General features: G+C 34.3%; 1 protein-coding gene across 2 annotated transcripts in view; it reads left to right on the top strand.

Moving 5' to 3' along the window:
• Positions 1-21,085, top strand: part of LOC136031151 (protein timeless homolog) — a 123,096-nt gene extending 102,011 nt beyond the window's left edge. For both annotated transcript variants that reach the window (XM_065710478.1, XM_065710477.1), the window contains 3 exons: positions 16,947-17,237; positions 19,223-19,303; positions 20,920-21,085. In XM_065710478.1, coding sequence (XP_065566550.1) covers positions 16,947-17,237; positions 19,223-19,303; positions 20,920-21,070 — 523 coding nt within the window. In that variant the 3' untranslated portion in view covers positions 21,071-21,085. The remainder of the gene's footprint in view (positions 1-16,946; positions 17,238-19,222; positions 19,304-20,919) is intronic.
• The last annotated feature ends 951 nt before the right edge of the window (positions 21,086-22,036 follow it).

The following is a 22,036-nucleotide window of genomic DNA, read 5'->3' as shown; positions in this document are numbered from 1 at the left end:
AGGCTGAAGTTTCTTCGAATAAGTCCAACTACTTTCGAAGCTTTGTTCACGATGGATTCGTATTGGTTGGTGAATTGATGGTGAGACTGGTACTAAATCTGTAGGTTGATTTAAAATTCTTCGGTCCAAGGCAGAGGTGGGAGCTTTTGTTTGTGCTGACCTCCATTCTCATATCCTTATCCAATAATCTATCTTGTTGAAGTTGGTCTACAGCTCTTGAATATCATTTGGGCGTTTGATAGGTCTAAAAAGCTTTGTGTCATCAGCATAGAGTGCGATATCTGAGTAAATATCGTCAAGCAGGTCGTTTGCAAAAGACTGAAGAGTAGGGGCCCGATGGCGCTACCTTGTGAAATACCGCTAGATACTTTTGTCACAACTCTGCTGATATGTCCATCTACTTTCACCTCTGTACAAACTGTCACAACGCTGAGCCTTGTGAATGTCACATGCGTGCGAACGACTCTCTTCCATCTCATACTACTTAATGCTTTTACTTTGGCTACCTCCAAATAAACCTTCAAAGATTTACAGTCATTTTTATCATCCCACAGAGCTGGTTCGCTTACCACCTTGTAGGCTATCTAGTAGAACTGTTTAGTTCTAAATTATCAGAATCTGTTATTCTAAACCGTGCCCAAGCCACATAAACTTTAACTTGGGTGTGGTTGAACCACCTCCTTCATAAAGAGTATTCGATGTTCTTTCTTCGTTACAGTGTTCCTAAAAAAGTACAGCCACCATTGCTATTCTTTACTGTCTATGTTTTTGTGCTGCATTTTGATGAAATCGTCAGGGTTGCCTCAAATTCAACAGGTTTTGACTTTAATCAGATCTTTTTTCACTCCTATACCTTCTTAAGGTGAGTGTAAACACCTTGCGCTTTTGCTACTTTATTTCTTCCGTGCAACCTCAGTCCTTAGTTGGAACATTGCTCAAGTAAATAAGAATCTGCTTCTTCAATGTTTTAATCACCTACCTCAATATCACTTTGAGTAACATCTTTTATTCTGTTATATCTGTCTGTCATATTTTATCTAAAATCCTATTTCTACACCGTATTTATTAGGACTATCGTAGCCAAGATTACGCGCCTCTGTCCACTTTACAGAAGTAATAGGTCAGAAGTCATTTAACCTTCCTGTCACAATTCAAGTAGTAAGGATAGGATAGCTTATTAACAAAAACAAGATTTATCACATCTTTCAACAACCATCTGAGAGAATCATTAGTTTGTTGCTGATTATTGTTTCCACCCTTGTAATCAACTATGTATTCAAAACCTCACTTTTAAACATAACAAAAACTACATAATCTAAATCATTTTCAACTTCCCAGAAGTTCAACCTAGTCTTCAACTGGATACTATTTTCTGCCAGTCTTACACTCTCTGGTGGAGAATCCCAAATCTGCAATCGGTCCTGCAAAACGTGGAAACAAAGATGCTTGTTGAGTACTCCGTGCCTCAGGCACTATTCCCTAAGAATTCCTAATTTCATTACAATTATTAAATCAGTTAGGCATAATAATTTGCCGAAAGTAATCAGGTGAGTGTTGATCAAGCGACAGTATACAAAATTTGCTAGTTGATATTCCCTTAATTTGTAAACATTTTCAAATTTAAATCATCATCTCACACAGAACAACTTTAGTTTCTATAGCATACAACTAGTTATATCTTTCATTTGGAGTATTAACCTCAACGCTTCCGAGTAATATTTTACTTCTACCTTCTTTTCTAAGCCTTATTAATAGAGAGGAATTGATGAGGATATCTTGGGAGAAAAGCAGCTAGCCACATTATTGTATTGTAAGTCTAATAATTCTACCATTAGATGTTTAATTAGTATGGTTATGGCTTCTACTACCCCCAAATAGAGCACCCGAGCCAGCAGAGGGAGAATCGCTGGCAAAGCCGGCATTTTTCTAGCCGAAATGCTCATGAAGCGGGGCTTTTGTCTAGTATGGAGTAGAATAATGAATTGCTATGTTAAGTTGCAGATTGAATCGTTTTTCTAGGGCTCATAGATTGTTGTTTTTTGAGTTGCCCCTACTGTTGTAATCGTTATTAGAATATTCGAATTCCCACTGGTAACTGAAAACAGATGTTGCAGACGCAAAGTAACTTAAACTCACATCATCCAAAGTTGTTATCCATTTCTTTGTGAAATTTGTAATTTTGAATTTATAATATAGTAATTTGTAATTTATAATATAGCCGAGTTTGACAATATATTCTCTATAAATTAAATATTTTCCTGTATAGTCTGCTTGCATATGTTTTCTACCTAAGTGAATCTTCTTAATACATATTTACTTCTTAATGAACTATTTAAATATACTTTGAGGAAGTATCCATAGCGATTTGACAAAAACTATCATTCCTTTTTTCTTTGAAGGCGATAAAGTAGTTCCGATTTCCTTTTCAGAACAAGTGCTTTGACCTATTCAGCTTCAAATGTCCTTTTCCTTTCCTTGTAACGAGCTTTTAATACTGCTTCAAACAGGCTTTGAGTCAATCTATGCTATTAAAACTCTTCTTTTCAACTACTTTCTTTAAGCATTCACCTGTCGCTTTCAGAAGAGTAAAACCAATTTATTTCTTCTTCTTAACCACTTGGTTAACATTTTATTCTACCTCCATTATCTTCATCTTCCTCTAGGCCTTCTCTTAAACTGTTGTTTTCAGCCGTTTTATTTTTCTGCTTTTTCCTTTCTTCATCTTATTAGTTCTAGCTAAAACAAGCTGTGGCTGATCTGGTGAGATACGTCGTTTTTTTTTTTGTTTTTTTTTTGTAAATGGTACAAGTTCTGTGCAAGTAAAAGCTTAATATACGAGTATATCCCACACGGGAAAGAAGCTTCGGCAGATACCAAGTAAAGTGCGAACCATTATTTCCGCTATTTACTAGGATTTTAGCATGGTCTCATTACACCATATAGACGCCAAAAGACTAAAAAATAATACAGTTTTTTTGTGAAAAATCGCCTTTTTGTTTCCTTCAATCTCTTTCGTCTCTTGAAAAGGGCAATGGAACTTTCAATTTTTAGTCCGCTTAGTCCCCTTGGAAGTATCTACGGCCACCTGCTCCATGCCAAGTGATAGGAAATAGCAAAACACTAAACAATATATTGAAACCACTTCGGCATTTACTAAAGACAACTGTTGTGCGTTACCTCTGAAATAGTCTGAAGCTGATTAAAAGGATTTGTTTCTCTATAGGGTGTTGGCTTGTGAGATGTTTCAAACAGGCTGAATTGGCTACTTAGGTCTACTTTTGCAGTATTAGCAGTTTCTAATAAGTTTTCTTCTTCATTTAAATTCTCAAAGGTGTTCTCTATAGAGTGTTGGCTTGTGAGATGTTTCAAACAGGCTAAATTGGCTACTTAGGTCTACTTTTGCAGTATTAGCAGTTTCTAATAAGTTTTCTTCTTCATTTAAATTCTCAAAGGTGTTCTCTATAGAGTGTTGGCTTGTGAGATGTTTCAAACAGGCTAAATTGGCTACTTAGGTCTACTTTTGAAGTATTAGCAGTTTCTAATAAGTTTTCTTCTTCATTTAAATTCTCAAAGGTTTTCTCTATAGGGTGTTGGCTTGTGAGATGTTTCAAACAGGCTGAATTGGCTACTTAGGTCTACTTTTGCAGTATTAGCAGTTTCTAATAAGTTTTCTTCTTCATTTAAATTCTCAAAGGTGTTCTCTATAGAGTGTTGGCTTGTGAGATGTTTCAAACAGGCTGAATTGGCTACTTAGGTCTACTTTTGCAGTATTAGCAGTTTCTAATAAGTTTTCTTCTTCATTTAAATTCTCAAAGGTGTTCTCTATAGAGTGTTGGCTTGTGAGATGTTTCAAACAGGCTAAATTGGCTACTTAGGTCTACTTTTGAAGTATTAGCAGTTTCTAATAAGTTTTCTTCTTCATTTAAATTCTCAAAGGTTTTCTCTATAGGGTGTTGGCTTGTGAGATGTTTCAAACAGGCTGAATTGGCTACTTAGGTCTACTTTTGCAGTATTAGCAGTTTCTAATAAGTTTTCTTCTTCATTTAAATTCTCAAAGGTGTTCTCTATAGAGTGTTGGCTTGTGAGATGTTTCAAACAGGCTGAATTGGCTACTTAGGTCTACTTTTGCAGTATTAGCAGTTTGTAATAAGTTTTCTTCTTCATTTAAATTCTCAAAGGTGTTCTCTATAGAGTGTTGGCTTGTGAGATGTTTCAAACAGGCTAAATTGGCTACTTAGGTCTACTTTTGAAGTATTAGCAGTTTCTAATAAGTTTTCTTCTTCATTTAAATTCTCAAAGGTTTTCTCTATAGGGTGTTGGCTTGTGAGATGTTTCAAACAGGCTGAATTGGCTACTTAGGTCTACTTTTGCAGTATTAGCAGTTTCTAATAAATTTTCTTCTTCATTTAAATTCTCAAAGGTGTTCTCTATAGAGTGTTGGCTTGTGAGATGTTTCAAACAGGCTAAATTGGCTACTTAGGTCTACTTTTGAAGTATTAGTAGTTTCTAATAAGTTTTCTTCTTCATTTAAATTCTCAAAGGTTTTCTCTATAGGGTGTTGGCTTCTGAGATGTTTCAAACAGGCTGAATTGGCTACTTAGGTCTACTTTTGCAGTATTAGCAGTTTCTAATAAGTTTTCTTCTTCATTTAAATTCTCAAAGGTGTTCTCTATAGAGTGTTGGCTTGTGAGATGTTTCAAACAGGCTGAATTGGCTACTTAGGTCTACTTTTGCAGTATTAGCAGTTTCTAATAAGTTTTCTTCTTCATTTAAATTCTCAAAGGTGTTCTCTATAGAGTGTTGGCTTGTGAGATGTTTCAAACAGGCTAAATTGGCTACTTAGGTCTACTTTTGAAGTATTAGTAGTTTCTAATAAGTTTTCTTCTTCATTTAAATTCTCAAAGGTTTTCTCTATAGGGTGTTGGCTTCTGAGATGTTTCAAACAGGCTGAATTGGCTACTTAGGTCTACTTTTGCAGTATTAGCAGTTTCTAATAAGTTTTCTTCTTCATTTAAATTCTCAAAGGTGTTCTCTATAGAGTGTTGGCTTGTGAGATGTTTCAAACAGGCTGAATTGGCTACTTAGGTCTACTTTTGCAGTATTAGCAGTTTCTAATAAGTTTTCTTCTTCATTTAAATTCTCAAAGGTGTTCTCTATAGAGTGTTGGCTTGTGAGATGTTTCAAACAGGCTAAATTGGCTACTTAGGTCTACTTTTGAAGTATTAGCAGTTTCTAATAAGTTTTCTTCTTCATTTAAATTCTCAAAGGTTTTCTCTATAGGGTGTTGGCTTGTGAGATGTTTCAAACAGGCTGAATTGGCTACTTAGGTCTACTTTTGTAGTTTCTAAAAAGTTTTCTTCTTCATTTAAATTCTCAAAGGTGTTCTCTATAGAGTGTTGGCTTGTGAGATGTTTCAAACAGGCTGAATTGGCTACTTAGGTCTACTTTTGCAGTATTAGGAGTTTCTAATAAGTTTTCTTCTTCATTTAAATTCTCAAAGGTGTTCTCTATAGAGTGTTGGCTTGTGAGATGTTTCAAACAGGCTAAATTGGCTACTTAGGTCTACTTTTGCAGTATTAGCAGTTTCTAATAAGTTTTCTTCTTCATTTAAATTCTCAAAGGTGTTCTCTATAGAGTGTTGGCTTGTGAGATGTTTCAAACAGGCTAAATTGGCTACTTAGGTCTACTTTTGAAGTATTAGCAGTTTTTAATAAGTTTTCTTATTCGTTTAAATTCTCAAAGGTGTTCTCTATAGGGTGTTGACTTGTGAGATGTTTCAAACAGGCTAAATTGGCTACTTAGGTCTACTTTTGCAGTATTAGCAGTTTCTAATAAGTTTTCTTCTTCATTTAAATTCTCAAAGGTTTTCTCTATAGGGTGTTGGCTTGTGAGATGTTTCAAACAGGCTAAATTGGCTACATAGGTCTACTTTTACAGTATTAGCAGTTTCTAATAAGTTTTCTTATTCGTTTAAATTCTCAAAGGTGTTCTCTATAGGGTGTTGGCTTGTGAGATGTTTCAAACAGGCTAAATTGTCTACTTAGCTCTACTTTTGCAGTATTAGCAGTTTCTAATAAGCTTTCTTCTTCATTTAAATTCTCAAAGGTGTTCTATATAGGGTGTTGGCTTGTGAGATGTTTCAAACAGGCTGAATTGGCTACTTAGGTCTACTTTTGCAGTATTAGCAGTTTCTAATAAGTTTTCTTCTTCGTTTAAATTCTCAAAGGTGTTCTCTATAGAGTGTTGGCTTGTGAGATGTTTCAAACAGGCTGAATTGGCTACTTAGGTCTACTTTTGCAGTATTAGCAGTTTCTAATAAGTTTTCTTCTTCATTTAAATTCTCAAAGGTGTTCTCTATAGAGTGTTGGCTTGTGAGATGTTTCAAACAGGCTGAATTGGCTACTTAGGTCTACTTTTGCAGTATTAGCAGTTTCTAATAAGTTTTCTTCTTCATTTAAATTCTCAAAGGTGTTCTCTATAGAGTGTTGGCTTGTGAGATGTTTCAAACAGGCTAAATTGGCTACTTAGGTCTACTTTTGCAGTATTAGCAGTTTCTAATAAGTTTTCTTCTTCATTTAAATTCTCAAAGGTGTTCTCTATAGAGTGTTGGCTTGTGAGATGTTTCAAACAGGCTAAATTGGCTACTTAGGTCTACTTTTGAAGTATTAGCAGTTTCTAATAAGTTTTCTTATTCGTTTAAATTCTCAAAGGTGTTCTCTATAGGGTGTTGACTTGTGAGATGTTTCAAACAGGCTAAATTGGCTACTTAGGTCTACTTTTGCAGTATTAGCAGTTTCTAATAAGTTTTCTTCTTCATTTAAATTCTCAAAGGTTTTCTCTATAGGGTGTTGGCTTGTGAGATGTTTCAAACAGGCTAAATTGGCTACTTAGGTCTACTTTTACAGTATTAGCAGTTTCTAATAAGTTTTCTTATTCGTTTAAATTCTCAAAGGTGTTCTCTATAGGGTGTTGGCTTGTGAGATGTTTCAAACAGGCTAAATTGTCTACTTAGCTCTACTTTTGCAGTATTAGCAGTTTCTAATAAGCTTTCTTCTTCATTTAAATTCTCAAAGGTGTTCTCTATAGGGTGTTGGCTTGTGAGATGTTTCAAACAGGCTAAATTGGCTACTTAGGTCTACTTTTGCAGTATTAGCAGTTTCTAATAAGTTTTCTTCTTCATTTAAATTCTCAAAGGTTTTCTCTATAGGGTGTTGGCTTGTGAGATGTTTCAAACAGGCTTAATTGGCTACTTAGGTCTACTTTTGCAGTATTAGCAGTTTCTAATAAGTTTTCTTCTTCATTTAAATTCTCAAAGATTTTCTCTTTAGGGTGTTGGCTTGTGAGATGTTTCAAACAGGCTGAATTGGCTACTTAGGTCTACTTTTGCAGTATTAGCAGTTTCTAATAAGTTTTCTTCTTCATTTAAATTCTCAAAGGTTATCTCTGTAGGGTGTTGGCTTGTGAGATGTTTCAAACAGGCTAAATTGGCTACTTAGGTCTACTTTTGCAGTATTAGCAGTTTCTAATAAGTTTTCTTATTCGTTTAAATTCTCAAAGGTGTTCTCTATAGGGTGTTGACTTGTGAGATGTTTCAAACAGGCTAAATTGGCTACTTAGGTCTACTTTTGCAGTATTAGCAGTTTCTAATAAGTTTTCTTCTTCATTTAAATTCTCAAAGGTGTTCTCTATAGAGTGTTGGCTCGTGAGATGTTTCAAACAGGCTAAATTGGCTACTTAAGTCTACTTTTGGAGTATTAGCAGAGTTTCTAATAAGTCTTCTTATTCATTTAAATTCTCAAAGGTGTTTTCTAGAGGGTTTTGGCTTGTGAGATGTTTCAAACTGGCTAAATTGGCTGCTTAGGTCTACTTTTGCAGTACCAGCAGAGTTTCTAATAAGTTTTCTTATTCATTTAAATTCTCAAAGGCGTTTTCTATAGGGTGTTGGCTTGTTAGATGTTTCAAACAGGCTAAATTGGCTACTTAGGTCTACTTTTGCAGTACTAGCAGGGTTTCTAATAAGTTTCCTTCTTAATTTAAATTCTTTAAGGTGTTTTCTATAAGGTGTGGCTTGTGAGGTGTTGCAATCAGGCCAAATGGGTTATTTATCAGTTAATTATTAGTTAACATGCTAGGTTGTGGAAGTGGACAATAGAGCTTTTTTGTGTTTTCTTTATTTTAGGGTATAAATTAAAAGGAAAGTTGTACTTTATTACAATATTAATTAGCTGCAATAGTTAATTAATTATTAGTTTGCATGCTAGGTTTTAGCAGAGGACAACAGAGCTTGTATATGTTATTTTTGTCCTTTGCTTTACGGTCTAAATTAAAGTAAAGTTGTAATTTACTGCAACTATTTATTATTTGCATTAGTTAGTTAATTATTAGATAATCATGCTAGGTTTTGGTAGAGGACACCAGATAGGGGAATGCCTTACAGATAGGTAGAGTTGCTCCATAGGAGGCTTAGACCAAGTAGGACCTTGTCCCAGTGGGGTCCATAATAGAAACTGGGAAACCCTCTTCTGGGGGTCATAATTAGAGGTGGAGGAGGAAGAAGGCCCCTCAAATGTACACTCAACATGGCCCACTGCCGCGTTCACACGTCAGATGAGTTACAAACCTTCTCCCAGTAATGGGTTAAATTGCATGGTGAAGCAGAACACCATCGTGGGAGGATCCTCTATAGGAGGACAACTGCGGCAGGGCGTAAGATCCAGATTTATGGACAACAGCCTCTATAAAGGGCTGCCTCGACCCTTTCGGGGTACCTGCAAGACTGGGAAACTTACGGTCAATTTTTCCCACTTGAGGAGTGGCGTCCCTCGAGGAAATTATAGCCTAGTAAACAACACAGCACTCGTACGGGATTCTGATTATTGGATATTTTTCCGGCCTTGGTTTGTTTTGATGGGCGTTTTCGGGCTGAAAAACCTCTTCCTAGCTAATTTATCTACTATGGGCTGCCTCCCCGTAGTAGCATAATATTTGTAGGCATGAATATATAATGAGTCGGAGGTAATAGGCTTGGGACTGTCTGTGCAGGATTTCGACTCTTGTTGATAGAAGAGCATCGCCAAGTGCTGAAAACCATGTTGTGACCAAGATGGGCCCAGGATTGCACAAAGCCTCCAACTTACTGAAGGTCCCAGGGACTTCTTGCTGTCCGGTTCTAAGCCGGCTTAAGCGCTTCGGTGTAGACTTGAGAAGATATGTTGGTCCCCATCTTGCACTGGTATCCGGGATCACTGCTTTTCTTGAGGCCAAAATAATTTCAAAGATTTAAAGAACATGAAAATTGGAACTTGGAATGTTACGACGTTAGAAAATGAATATCGCATCGACATTTTGACTGACGAATTCAGACGGTTTTGAACTGGATTTATTAGGAGTTTTAGAAACTCATATCCCAGGGATAGGAAGCATGAAATTAGGTGACATAGAATTTGTTCACTCAGGCAGGAAGGATGGGGTACATAGACAGGGAGTAGGGCTCATGATGAATAAGGAAGCTGCTAAGTCTTGTTTAGGCTGGGAAGGTATTAATAATAGAATACTAATTGCTCATTTTATGACTAAAAAGTTTAGGGTATCAGTTATAGTAGTATATGCCCCCATTGAACCAACTGATGGAGATACTAGTGACTCAGATGAATTTTACTTACAGTTACATGAGCAAATAGACAGGGTACCAGGTAGAAATATGGTGTTTTTGCTAGGAGATTTTAATGCCCAGGTTGGTAGAAATAGGGATAGATGGTATCCTAGCCTAGGTAAATTTGGTGTAGGAAAAGAAAACAGTAATGGCTATAGGCTTTTGCAATTTTGTAGGTATAACAACCTAGTTATAACCAATACGGTGTTTGGTCACAAAATGACCCATAAGTTGACATGGTATTCACGTGATGGAAAGACAGCAAACCTTATTGATTATGTTATTGTAAACAGAAGACTAGCAGGATCAATACAAGATACTAGGGTGTATAGGAGTGCCGTTATTGATGTTAAAAGTAAAGATCACCATCTAGTAGTGTCTAAGGTTAATTTAAAGCTGAAATTTCGGAAGGGTAACTCCCTCCCGGAAAGTTATGATGTTGGTAGACTTCAGGATGAAAATTTGAGAAAACAAATTCCAGGAACAGTTGAGTACTAAACTTGAGAGTTTAAAATTTGACAATGTGGAAGATGGATGGAATAATTTCAGAAAAACAATTTGTGAAGTTGCTGATGGTGTCCTAGGGAAGAGTGCTAAGACTGCAACTAGGAATATTAGTGAAAAAGCTTTAGGTTTAATAGAGAGTAGAAGGGGTTTGTATAAGAATTATCTGAGTGATAGGTCGTATGAAAACAAAAGGAATGTAAAGAAAGTGGAGAAAGCATTAAAATATGAACTAAGGAGATGTGAAGTGGAGGCGATGGATAAAATTGCTGAGGATCTGGAAGATGCGGCTAGACGGCATAATAGTAAAATATTATACTGGCATGTTAATAAATTGAAAGGGATTAGCCAATCCGGACTAGTCCCAGTTAAAGATAGAAATGGGGCCACAATTAGTGATAAGGAAAAAGTTAAAGAAAGATGGGTGGAACATTTTGAGAATGTGCTAAACCGAGATTCAGTTGCAGGAAAAGATATAGATGAAAATGAAAAAGTTTGTGATACCTTGGATGTGAAGGAAGATTTGTTTAGTGAGGAAGAATTAGCGACAGTACTAAAAGGATTAAAAAATAATAAGGCCCCAGGTGCTGATAGTATGATTAATGAGTTTCTTAAATATGGTGGCTCTGAGGTTAGGAATAAGCTACTGAATATTATGAACATGATTTTTGAAAAAGGGGAAGTACCCAATGATTTTAGGAAAACCTTAATTAAACCACTGTATAAGAAAGGTGACAAGAGTGAGTGTCGTAATTATCGAGGCATTAGTCTGGTCTCTGTAGGTAGCAAATTACTGAGTAATATTATACTTTTTAGACTGAAACATGCTGTATACAAAGTTTTAAGGGAAGAACAACGCGGTTTTAGAAAAGGTAGAGGATGTGTCGACCATATTTTCACTCTTAGGTTAATAATTGAGAAGTCCCTTCGTTGTCAAACACCTTTGGTCCTCAGTTTTATCGATTATGAGCAAGCTTTCGATTCTGTTGATAGAACATATTAGATGAAAGTGTGAGCAAAATGAATGAATTTTTAGAGGTTTTACGAGTTCAGGGTGCTAAAATAGGCTTGAAAATTAATGTTAAGAAGACCAAGTCACTAAGGCTAGGCATAAGTGAAGATGAACAGGTGACATTAGATAACGAAAAGATTGATCAGGTTGGGAGCTTCAGTTACCTTGGTAGTATTATTAGTAACAATGGTGGGAGCAGTGAAGATGTTAAAAGTAGAATAGCTAAGGCCCAGGATGTTTTTTCACAGTTAAAAAAAGTTTGGAAGAATAGAAAGATAAGTCTACAAACCAAGATTAGAATATTGGAAGCTACAGTGATGACGGTGGTCAAATATGGCTCCGAAGCATGGGCACTCCGAAAAGCAGATGAAAATTTACTAGATGTTTTCCAGAGAAATTGCCTACGGATTGTTCTGGGTACCCGGCTGACTGACCGTATTTCAAACAGTAGGTTGTACGAAAAGTGTGGTTCAATCCCGCTTTCTGGGGCTATAATGAAAGAAAGGTTGAGATGGCTAGGCCACGTTCTACGGATGAAGGATGACAGATTACCGAAGATTGTCCTTTTTGGCGAACCGTCTGGGGCTACACGGAAAGCAGGTCGTCCTTGTCTGGGTTGGGAGGATGTCATAAATAAAGATTTAAAGGAAATGGGAACTTCCTGGGAGGGTGTAAAGAGGGAGGCTTTAAATAGATTAGGTTGGAGGAGGAGCGTGCGTAGCTGTGTTGGCCTCAGGCGGCTTGGTGCTGCAGTGAGTTATTAGTAGTAGTAGTAGTAGTATTCAAAGATGATTCCACAAATATTTTTGTATTTTTATTTGTGTCGCATTCACTACCACAGAGCGATTTGAACTTCAATCCTCTGTCTCCAACTCTGCACTGCAGTAGGTAGTGAAAAGGATGCATTCCCAGATTTGGCGACTCATCTCTGCCAATGATTCACAGTTTCAAACTGCTAGGTAAATGGACAACAATTTTGGATGAGATTTTAATAGAGGATGTTAGTTCAAGTCACTTTGCCTTAACAATATGTAAATGTTAGCCCTATGGCTTTGTAGTTACCATTGAGAATTTGATATTGCAATCATAATTGTAGTAGTAGCTGGATTATTGCTAGCAGCTATTCATTATTTTACTGTTTACTAGTCAAAAACCGCTTCATGGCGGTTTCCTTAGCAAAATCTTACCTGTTTCTGCCCCCCCCCCTCTGCTGGGTTGAACCTTCTAAGTGGAAATAAAAGAAAACCCTAAGTAGACTTTTCTACTGCTGCTATTAACATTAAAACTTTTCAAGTTGCTTTTCTTCAAAGGGGTTGTCGATTGTTTTAGAAACTTATTTTCTAAATCATTCTATTACATCTAACAACTTTACCAAAAACTAACTTCAGACTTGCCAAAACATGCACAATTCTAAACCCTACGGGGAAGCAATTGTGATTATTTAGATCGAGTTTTAACTCTTTGTTTCCTCTCAGATTCCTGTTGTTAGGCTTATTAAAAAATTCAACTTGAATTCGAGGAAAAAATTCAAATACGAATTTCAAACACTATGAATAAGCAAAAAAAAATTAAAATGAAAGAACAAAAAAACATGGTAATAATTTCAAACATATATAAACATATATCAAACCGTGAATTAATAATTTCCGCTAAAAATTGACGAATTTTATACGAAGTTTGGTAAGTATATGCCGTTTTGTCTCACGGCTGGAGGATGAAGCTGAAAATTTTAGGTCTCCTTTTTTGAGGGGGGGAGGGCTTATGAGGACCTTTTTCCTTTTTCCTCTTGTTTTGATTTAAGCGAACGGGGTAAAATGTTTTCGGTCTTAAGGATAGAGTGTATGTTACGTTTTTTTCATATTTGTTGTTTGACAGGCTCTTTGGTTAGTACAAAATAAGGACGTAGCCGTCATCATTCTTCTCGGAAAGTGTTAAATGTTACATTTAGATAGAAACTTGAGACCTCTGCTCCAGCGTTCTCTGGGATATTGAATTTGATTGAGTAATTTCGTCAAGATTACGCTACTTTTTGGAGGTCTCCTCTTTTTAAATAATGCATCTCGTGTTCTTCTAATAAGCTATTGATGACTACTTTAAAGCTGAAATTTAATGAACGTCATTTGTTTAGAATCAGTAAATAAACCGTGTCGTTTGATGAATATGCCCAGGTGATTTAGTCAAATCAGCAATTTAATCAAATCCTGAGGATTTTACTAGAAATTTGATCAAACCAGGGGACACTCTTCACTCTTCTAGTTCTTTACCATGCATGGTTGGAAAAGTGTCCTGGAGAAAAGTCTACCAAAATTTTGTATTTCGAGGAAATCAGATTTATTTTACTTTTTGACCCATTTTATGTTCTCTAAATTTTACGACAACGCTAACTCAAAATTCTCAATGTGTTTACTAAAATGTATTAAAATATCAGTTTAAAACATTACTAAAACCATTCTGACTACTGTTTGAACAGCAAGGAAAGTGGTGTTACATGCTAACAATCTTTGGTTATATCTTCTTACCCCATCTGAGAATATCAGCAAATTGCTATTGAAACTGAGGAAACAGATTATCTTGCCATAATGTTAATTTGAAAAATTAATTTCCAAAGAAGAATTTTTCGAAGGGAAATCAATGACTAGCAGTGTTATTTAAACCTAATTAAAAATAGTGAACCCTTGCTAAGTCCAAAGACGAACAGAAATAGAGTCACATAATAAATCTATCCCGGAAATTGATATCACTGAGTAAGTGAAAAAAATCGAACTGAAACTACCGTCAAATAATAAATAAACCCAAAAATAGAACGGAAACTACTATCAATGAATGAATGAAGCTCAGAACGAACAGAAATCGAAACGAACATTCTATCCAAAATAAAGAATTAAATGCTGCTGTGGATGGATAAATTAACTTAAAACGAACAGAAATTAAAGTGAATAATCACACAAAATTTAAAACAAACAGGAAATACCACAAACATGTGTAGGGCTACCGCCCCTTAAACAAGACCGGAGTGCCATTAGCACTTGACTGAAAATAATTTGTGTTTAGAGCAGTGTGTTTATATTTGTCATCAACAACGACACAAAAGGAAAACAATAAGGGTAATCTAGATTTACAAAGAAGAGGGGTACTACTCCCCTTCCTTTTTAACCCTCTGAACGGCTTTTTTTTTTATTGAAAACATTATGTATTTTTGAACCAGTTGGTTTTTATTTGTCAAAGCATTGACCGAAAGAATTGTGTTATTAGTCAAAAATACTAAGGAAGGACTAAGAAGACACACTGGGGGTTTATTGTGTAACGATATTAAATTCTGGAAGTCTCATGAATTTTTGGTTTCTTGACGTTTTTTCAGTATAAAATAAGAAATTTAGAATCTGCTTTGTTTTCAGTAAAGAACACAGTACTGGAATGAATGAATTTATAATGAACTGGATGACGCTTTCTTAATACAACAGACCTAAAGTCTAAGTTCTACAAAGCTTAATGCCCTTTAGAGAGGGAACGGATGGAGGTAGATGCTTCAAAGATTTCCTGGAGTATAGTTGAAAACCGAAATTCAATCCTGAAAGTTTTTTCATCTAACTCACTAATTTCTAAGAAAACGAAGATCACATCATTTAGAGTTTTGCCGTATAATCCTAATTCGGCCTTAAGTTTAATTCAAACAATTGGAATGGTATTTTCAAAACCAATAGTCGGAAAAAGAGTAGACTGAAACCCAAATTAAAGAAAATATATTTGCTGTTAAACAGAAGAACGGTTTTTATGCAACCTTCAAGTCTTGGAAATAGGGAATGAGTAGAAATGGGAACTTGAAAATAGCTTCTTGGGATATAATTTGAACTATAGATCCAGTTGGAAAAGTTTCATCCACCTAAATCAACTACTTTCCAAGAATGCCTACCATCTTGAATTTTATTGCTCCCTATGACACTACAAAGCATGTCTCGCAGGCAAACGAAAATAAATTTTTAGGTGCAAGTCTTTTGTGGATATTTTAATCAAATAACAAAAAGTAGCAAGTTTTCTGATTGCTGCGAAATTGGATACATCGCTCCGGCTAATAAAAAGAGCAAAATACTGACTTAGCACTGCATGGCCAATTGCTTAAACTCCTGTCTTTTCTCAGCCTATCAAAAGTTTTGGGGTGCAAACATCTAAGAGCGTAAATTATTCCTGCTATTCGATCTGAACAGTTCGCTAGCCTAAAGCAAGCTTCAACAGTTCATTATCTTGTTCCCTTAATTGATAAAATCCTAAGAAGCCTTGGGAACCAAATATACTGCTTAATGTTATTCCTATTTACTTGTAAAAAAAATCATGTAAAGTGAACGCAAAATTCTAATTTGTAAACTTCTTTATGATTTCCAAATTAGTTCCGTTTTGTAATTATTAAATGAAATTTTGTGGTAATTGAAAATTTTCAATTCTTTAAATAGGCAAACTACATTCTGTGATTGCTACTTATGCCTCAGTATACGATTACGTGTATATCCTCGCTTGGAAGACAACAGGTACGATTACGTGTAGTTAGGTAGACATGTTTAAGATTAAGAGGTGGATCGGAAATCATTTGAGTCACCCTCCTTGTATTCGTTAAGCCTAATTTAAATTGCGCCACTCCTTCAATTTGATATCTTGAAGAAACGCTGGTCGTCATTGGTATTTCCAGGATCAATCGCAGCTTTTACATTGTGATTGTCAAGAATTGTGTATCATATTTAGTATGTCTTTATGACACTGAAATGACAATTCCATAATTTTTTGGAGATAGGGCGTGTTTAAATAAATAATGATTAATCACAGCACATAGCTCAAGGAATTTGAACTGGGGGTATGTGTTCCCCTAGGAATGTGGGTAAAAAAGTGTGAGGGATGTCATTTAGAACGGATTATTGTAAACTTTACCTAATATGGTGCATATATAAAGTAGTATTTCAGCAATAAACATCTAGTGTATTTTAAAGTGGATAGGATCATGTTAAAAAATCTGAAGGTCAGTATACGTGGGAGGAGATGTCCGGGTGAGTAATTTAGCATAGTCTTGTTATGCGGTACTTAATGCTATATAAGGTATTCTTTGTACTAGAGAGGTTAAATGTTTTTTTTTCGTCCGGATCATTGTCGGTAGGTCCTATTTTTTTTTAAATACGCCTATGCAAATGTGTCTGATGGAATCCAAACCCACTAGAGGATTTTGTGAAGCATAATATCTCATTTCACCGGAACATTCCAGCGGAAAAAAACCGGCGAAACATGATACCAAGGAAACATCAAATGTACATGTTATCAAATCAGCATCAATTTATTTTGCTTTAGGTATAGGAACTTGCGGTGGAATTTATGTTAGAGAGGCAGCTAACTACATTTGTCGAAAGATTGAAAATCAAGTGAATGTTAACAGGAGTGTAGGGAAATATGGTATAAATCAGGGAACTTAATAATGCCTGTGCAATGAGGCCTCCTTGCTAATGTGGGTTCTCTTGCATGACAGATTAGCAAATGACACACTAATATTAATGTTTGAATTTTTCCTTGTGGTCATGCTATCGCAGTACTTTTTTTTTGTAACCTCAAAGGTTGTAATTGAAGTCAATGATTTCAGTGGAAACAGTAAATAATAATCATAGACAATTTGATCGTAAATCAAATAATCAATGGAGACATCAAATCCATTTTTTTTATCACCGAGTTAACAGCATTTTATAGAATGTTGAGTTTAAATTTGTATTCAGTTTTTAATCTTCTATTAAACTTTTGTAATCTTTTTAGGACTTTCCGAAGGGATCTGATTGAGTCCACACACATTTTTTTTAAGTTGCTTGAAAAGTTTGCAAAATCAAATCGTCATATTGTAATTCAAAAGAAGAAAGGAATTAGAAAGAAATCAGACAAGAAAAAAAATAAAGTAAAACATGAAGAGAAGCAAACGGAAGAGCAAATAAGCCAAATATGGGAAGACATGAGAGAAGAACTAGAAATGATCTTGGGTGGAGTAGTCCTGGGTGTAGACGAAGCCATGCCATTTGACCCTGCATCTGATGAAAGCATGGACGATCAAAAGTAAGTGTTTGCGATAATTCTATTATATCGCATATATTTTTCAGAAGTGACACAGCTCAAAAAGACAACTGTTTTTAGTGGAATGAACAAAACCAGTGTTTTGAGTGTATTTTGTCATCAGCAGGGATACTACTTTGACAAGGTTGAAGAACAAAAGTCGACTTTGTTTCATTTTTTTCTGGCTCGACAGCTGAAAAATAGGATTCGAATTTGAATTCTTACGCTGAATTTTAAATGGATTTATAATTCCTCCCCAGCCATGTTTTGCGCTATAGATTTTTAGAATTATCTTTTAATACGATTAGACATATTTATTTTAAAGAGTAAGTTGTAATTACTGTTGAAAGTTTCACTAACCAATTATTCTCTTTCATTCATAATCTATAAGTGTTTCTTTTTTTTCTTACTTGTGTTTTTTTTTACTTGTGAGATAAAAAAAATTGGTATATCATTCAACCAAAATTGTTTGAGGTAGACGTTGTCTGATCACAGTTTTAGTCCAGTGTAGTTTGGCGTGAAATATTTTTGTAGACAACTGTTATTGATTTTCATTTTTTTAAATAAAAAAAAATATCTTCTGAAAAAAGAATTAGCATCTAAAATTTGTATGTGAAAACAATGGGTGATGGAAAATTGTATGCTATATTAAATTTTTCTTTTCTCGAACTCAAACGATTTTACGAAAGTAAAACAGTTCAAAATAGGGATGATACCTTTTTATTGACAGTGAATAGATATAAAATTATTTAACTGGATATTTCCAATTATTTAACTGGATATTTCCATTAAATAATTTTATATCTATTCACTGTCAATAAAAAGGTGCCATCCCTATTTTGAACTGTTTTACTTTCCTCATGGAAAGGCAGTGTGGTCTTCGAAGTTATCTTCAAACGATTTTATTGTCAAACGCCTTACACGGGCGTTTCTCTTGCTGATCAGTGGCAGTTCTTGTCATAATAATAGATAAGGCACTAACATTTAAAAATCAAAGCCATAGCCATCGTCATACAGATTTATATGTTGATTCAAAATATCACAGAGTCAAACTAAAACTTAAGACATTCAAATATCCATTTATCTATAAAAAATAAAATATAAATAACTGCAAGTTCAAATTAAAGAAAAAGAAACTTTAAAATCCACAACGAATAAAAAGAATAATGAATTAAAACAAACAAATATGTACAATTATTTACGAGTGAGTGTAGTATTAAAAATACTTTTTTCAAAAATGGCAAAAGATTTGGAAACATATACGCAGACGTATTCAAGCTAGATTTATGGAACCTTTGAAGTGAACAAAAAGCTTCATAATAAATTTTTATTCCCTAAGAAAAAGAGTAGAAAATGGTAAATAATGCGGCTTACTTGGACCTTACAGTCTCTACCGGTGATGCTGATGTCCGTTTCATGGCTCTTCAGCCAGGAAATGCAATGGGGGATATATCATACCCTTGAAGTGTACGATGTCCCATAAGTGAAATGGAGTATCTTATTTTTTTTTCAGTAATTTGGAAAAAGATAAAGATTCTTAAAGTGGGGTTTATCCTATACGGTGAATCAAAACGCACTTATGAGGAATCTAGCAGGAACTGATCGCATGTATACACACGTGTTTACATCAAAACATGTAGGTGATTGGACATTGGCTATCATAATATATAAGGAGTACAAGTCATAATTTTAAAAAAGTCAAGAAAGTACAGGTTTATCCTTCTTATGCTTTTATCTGATATATCTTTTGAGTTTATAAAATTGCACAAAATTTGCTTTGTAATTTTTAGAAATGTGTAGTTGCTTCTTTAATTTGGTTTGATTCTATTAAAATTATTAAATCTCGTTATTATAGTACAGTTGAGCATTATACGTTAAGATGAAATTGCGTTTGGTAAATAAGCATAGTGGGTAAACAATATTGGGCTAATTGAGCATTAAATTTTGTGTCGTATTCGTTTTTCAATTAATTTCCTGCTTTTTTTCAGACGTACAGCTGTAAAGCGTATCCACTTCCTTCTTCGACAAAGGAAAGCTAGTGAAGCAAGTGCTCTGTTTCGAGCTGCAAGGTGATCTTAAGTCCTATATATATATATATATATATATATATATATATATATATATATATATATATATATATATATATATATATATATATATATATATATATATATATATATATATATATATATATATATATATATATATATATATATATATATATATATATATATATATATATATATATATATAATATACTACTACTAATAACTCACTGCAGCACCAAGCCGCCTGAGGCCAACACAGCTACGCACGCTCCTCCTCCAACCTAATCTATTTAAAGCCTCCCTCTTTATATATAATATATATATATATATATATATATATATATATATATATATATATATATATATATATATATATATATATATATAATATATATATATATATATATATATATATATATATATATATATATATATATATATATATATATATATATATATATATATATATATATATATATATATATATATATATATATATATATATATATATATATATATATATATATGTATGTATATATATATGCATTTTATTTTCTAAAGGGATATTTTTTTAAGCACCTCTATTTCCATTGATTTATTTGTGGTGGTACCCTACAGCTAATATTTTAATCTTTTATAAGCACATTTTTTCTACCATGCGATTGTTCCGTTGCGAAAGAAGAATAGATACATAGAATGAGAGACAACGGTAGAAGATCAGATAACGATAGAGAGAGGGAGAGACAGAGAAAGAGAGAGAGTGACACGTGTGTCAATTTTGAAAAGTGCTGTGGCTAATAATCTTCAAAGTTTTGTATTTTTCATGGAACCTGACTTTTTTACGACTGATTTGAGAACTAAAACCACGGAATAAAAAGGAAAACACTGAGTGTTTTTTCCAAAAAAAAAAAAAAAAAAAAAAAAAAAAAAAAAAATAGTGCTGTAGTGCTTTTTCAAAAATCTTTTTTTCATTCATATTAGTTTGTGTTTTTTTTTTATTTGATATCTTATGATAAACTGATATAAAAAATTAAACATTTTGTGTTTTTTTAATTTTTTGGTTTATCTCGTAAATGTAATAATAGAGCTAGTTTTTGCTCAAAAAGGGCTTTAGTGAATTAAGCTGGCGATAAAATCGAGGATTAAACCCAACGAAATAGAATCGGGAACACGTAATATTCAAGCCACTCCTATGATAGAAATTAGGCTTTTTCAGCAGTAATGATAAGTAAAATAATGGAGAAAATAGGGCAGGGGAAATATTAGGTGCCAAAAGTAAAGTAATGATTTGCATTTTAGAACTGAAAATGGAATATTTGAACTAATTCTGGTTTACTTTGTGTTTGAAAGAATTTATTTTGATAACCAAGGTGTTTGACCAGAAATCTCATATATCGCTTTTTACGCAGTGAGAATGAGAATGTTTTTGAACTAATGTTGTCTTTTGACTTAAAACTAACTGTGTAGCACTTATTGTATAAGTTCATCATACAATTCATTATAACTTTCGGAATTAAAGTTCGATTTCGGAGCTGTTGTTTCTGTGCTTTTTTTCAAAACTTGTTTCAATGGGAATTTCTTCTTCCCGAGTATCTATCCTGGTCTATGTTTTCTTTGAGTAATCGTGTAAATTTCAGAGATGTTTGGCCGGAAGGTGATGTGTTTGGCTCCCCCTCTCTTAGTACTACAGAAGAAGTAGATGTTATCAAAGAAATTTTCTTTTACGAATTTTCAGGTAATCTTTCGTTGAAACGAGTTCGAGGATTCTTTCTTATCTTTTCTTCATAGTATTGAATATATTTAGAACAAGATGTTCGAAATAATAATTTTAGGATTTCACGAGGTGTGAGCTGTCAAATGTGGTAACGAATGTAAGTTTTTTTTTTTTTGAAATTCTTAATATAGTTTTGAAACCCAATCCTTCTTTTTCACAGCTATTTTTTATCTGGATACTGTTACCACTACTACTACTAATAAGAACTCAGTGCAACAATAAGCCGACTAAAGCCAACGCTGCACACGCTCCTCCTTTACCCCAATCTGCTCAGAGCTTCACTCGTTACTCCCTTCCGTGAAGTTCGAATCTTTAAATCCTTCTTTATAACCTCTTTCCTCCCCATTCTTGGACGACCTGCTTTTTGTATGGCTCCATATGGATGGTCTCAAATAACAATATTTGGCCATATGTTATCCTTCATCCATAAAACGTGTCCTAGCCATCTCAACCTTTCATTCATCATGGCCCTAGGAGGTCAAATTGGACCGCATCTCTCTTACATCTTATTGTTTGACATCTGGTCAGTGAAAGGGGCACCCAAAGCTATTCGAAGACGATTCCTTTGTAAAACATTTTGCGAAGCTTTCTCTGCTTGTTGAAGCGCCCACGTTTCAAAACTATGCTTGACCACTATCATTACCCTAGCTTCCAATATTCTAAACTTAGTTCTCAAACTTATTTTCTTATTCTTCCAAACTTTTTTTTTTAATATTAGGAAACGCCCTTGGCCTTGGCTATTCTACATACTGCACATTTAATGCATCCACCATATTTACTATTAATACTTCCCAAGTAAATGACTGTCCATCTGATCGATCATTTTGTTACCCAACATCACCTTGATTTATTCCTAGTCCGAGCAACATTTTCTTCTTATCATTAATTTCCAAACCAGTTCTTGCATCACGATCTCTCCTAACCTTCAAATAAACTCGCCTTTCCATTTTATTCTCTGCTCTCTCATAGCCTTTGCCGTT

This window comes from Artemia franciscana, chromosome 9, assembly GCF_032884065.1.
Source record: "Artemia franciscana chromosome 9, ASM3288406v1, whole genome shotgun sequence".
In the NCBI taxonomy this organism is placed as follows: domain Eukaryota; kingdom Metazoa; phylum Arthropoda; class Branchiopoda; order Anostraca; family Artemiidae; genus Artemia; species Artemia franciscana.
Note: the sequence above shows the minus strand (reverse complement) of the source record. Positions and strands in the feature narration are given on the sequence as shown.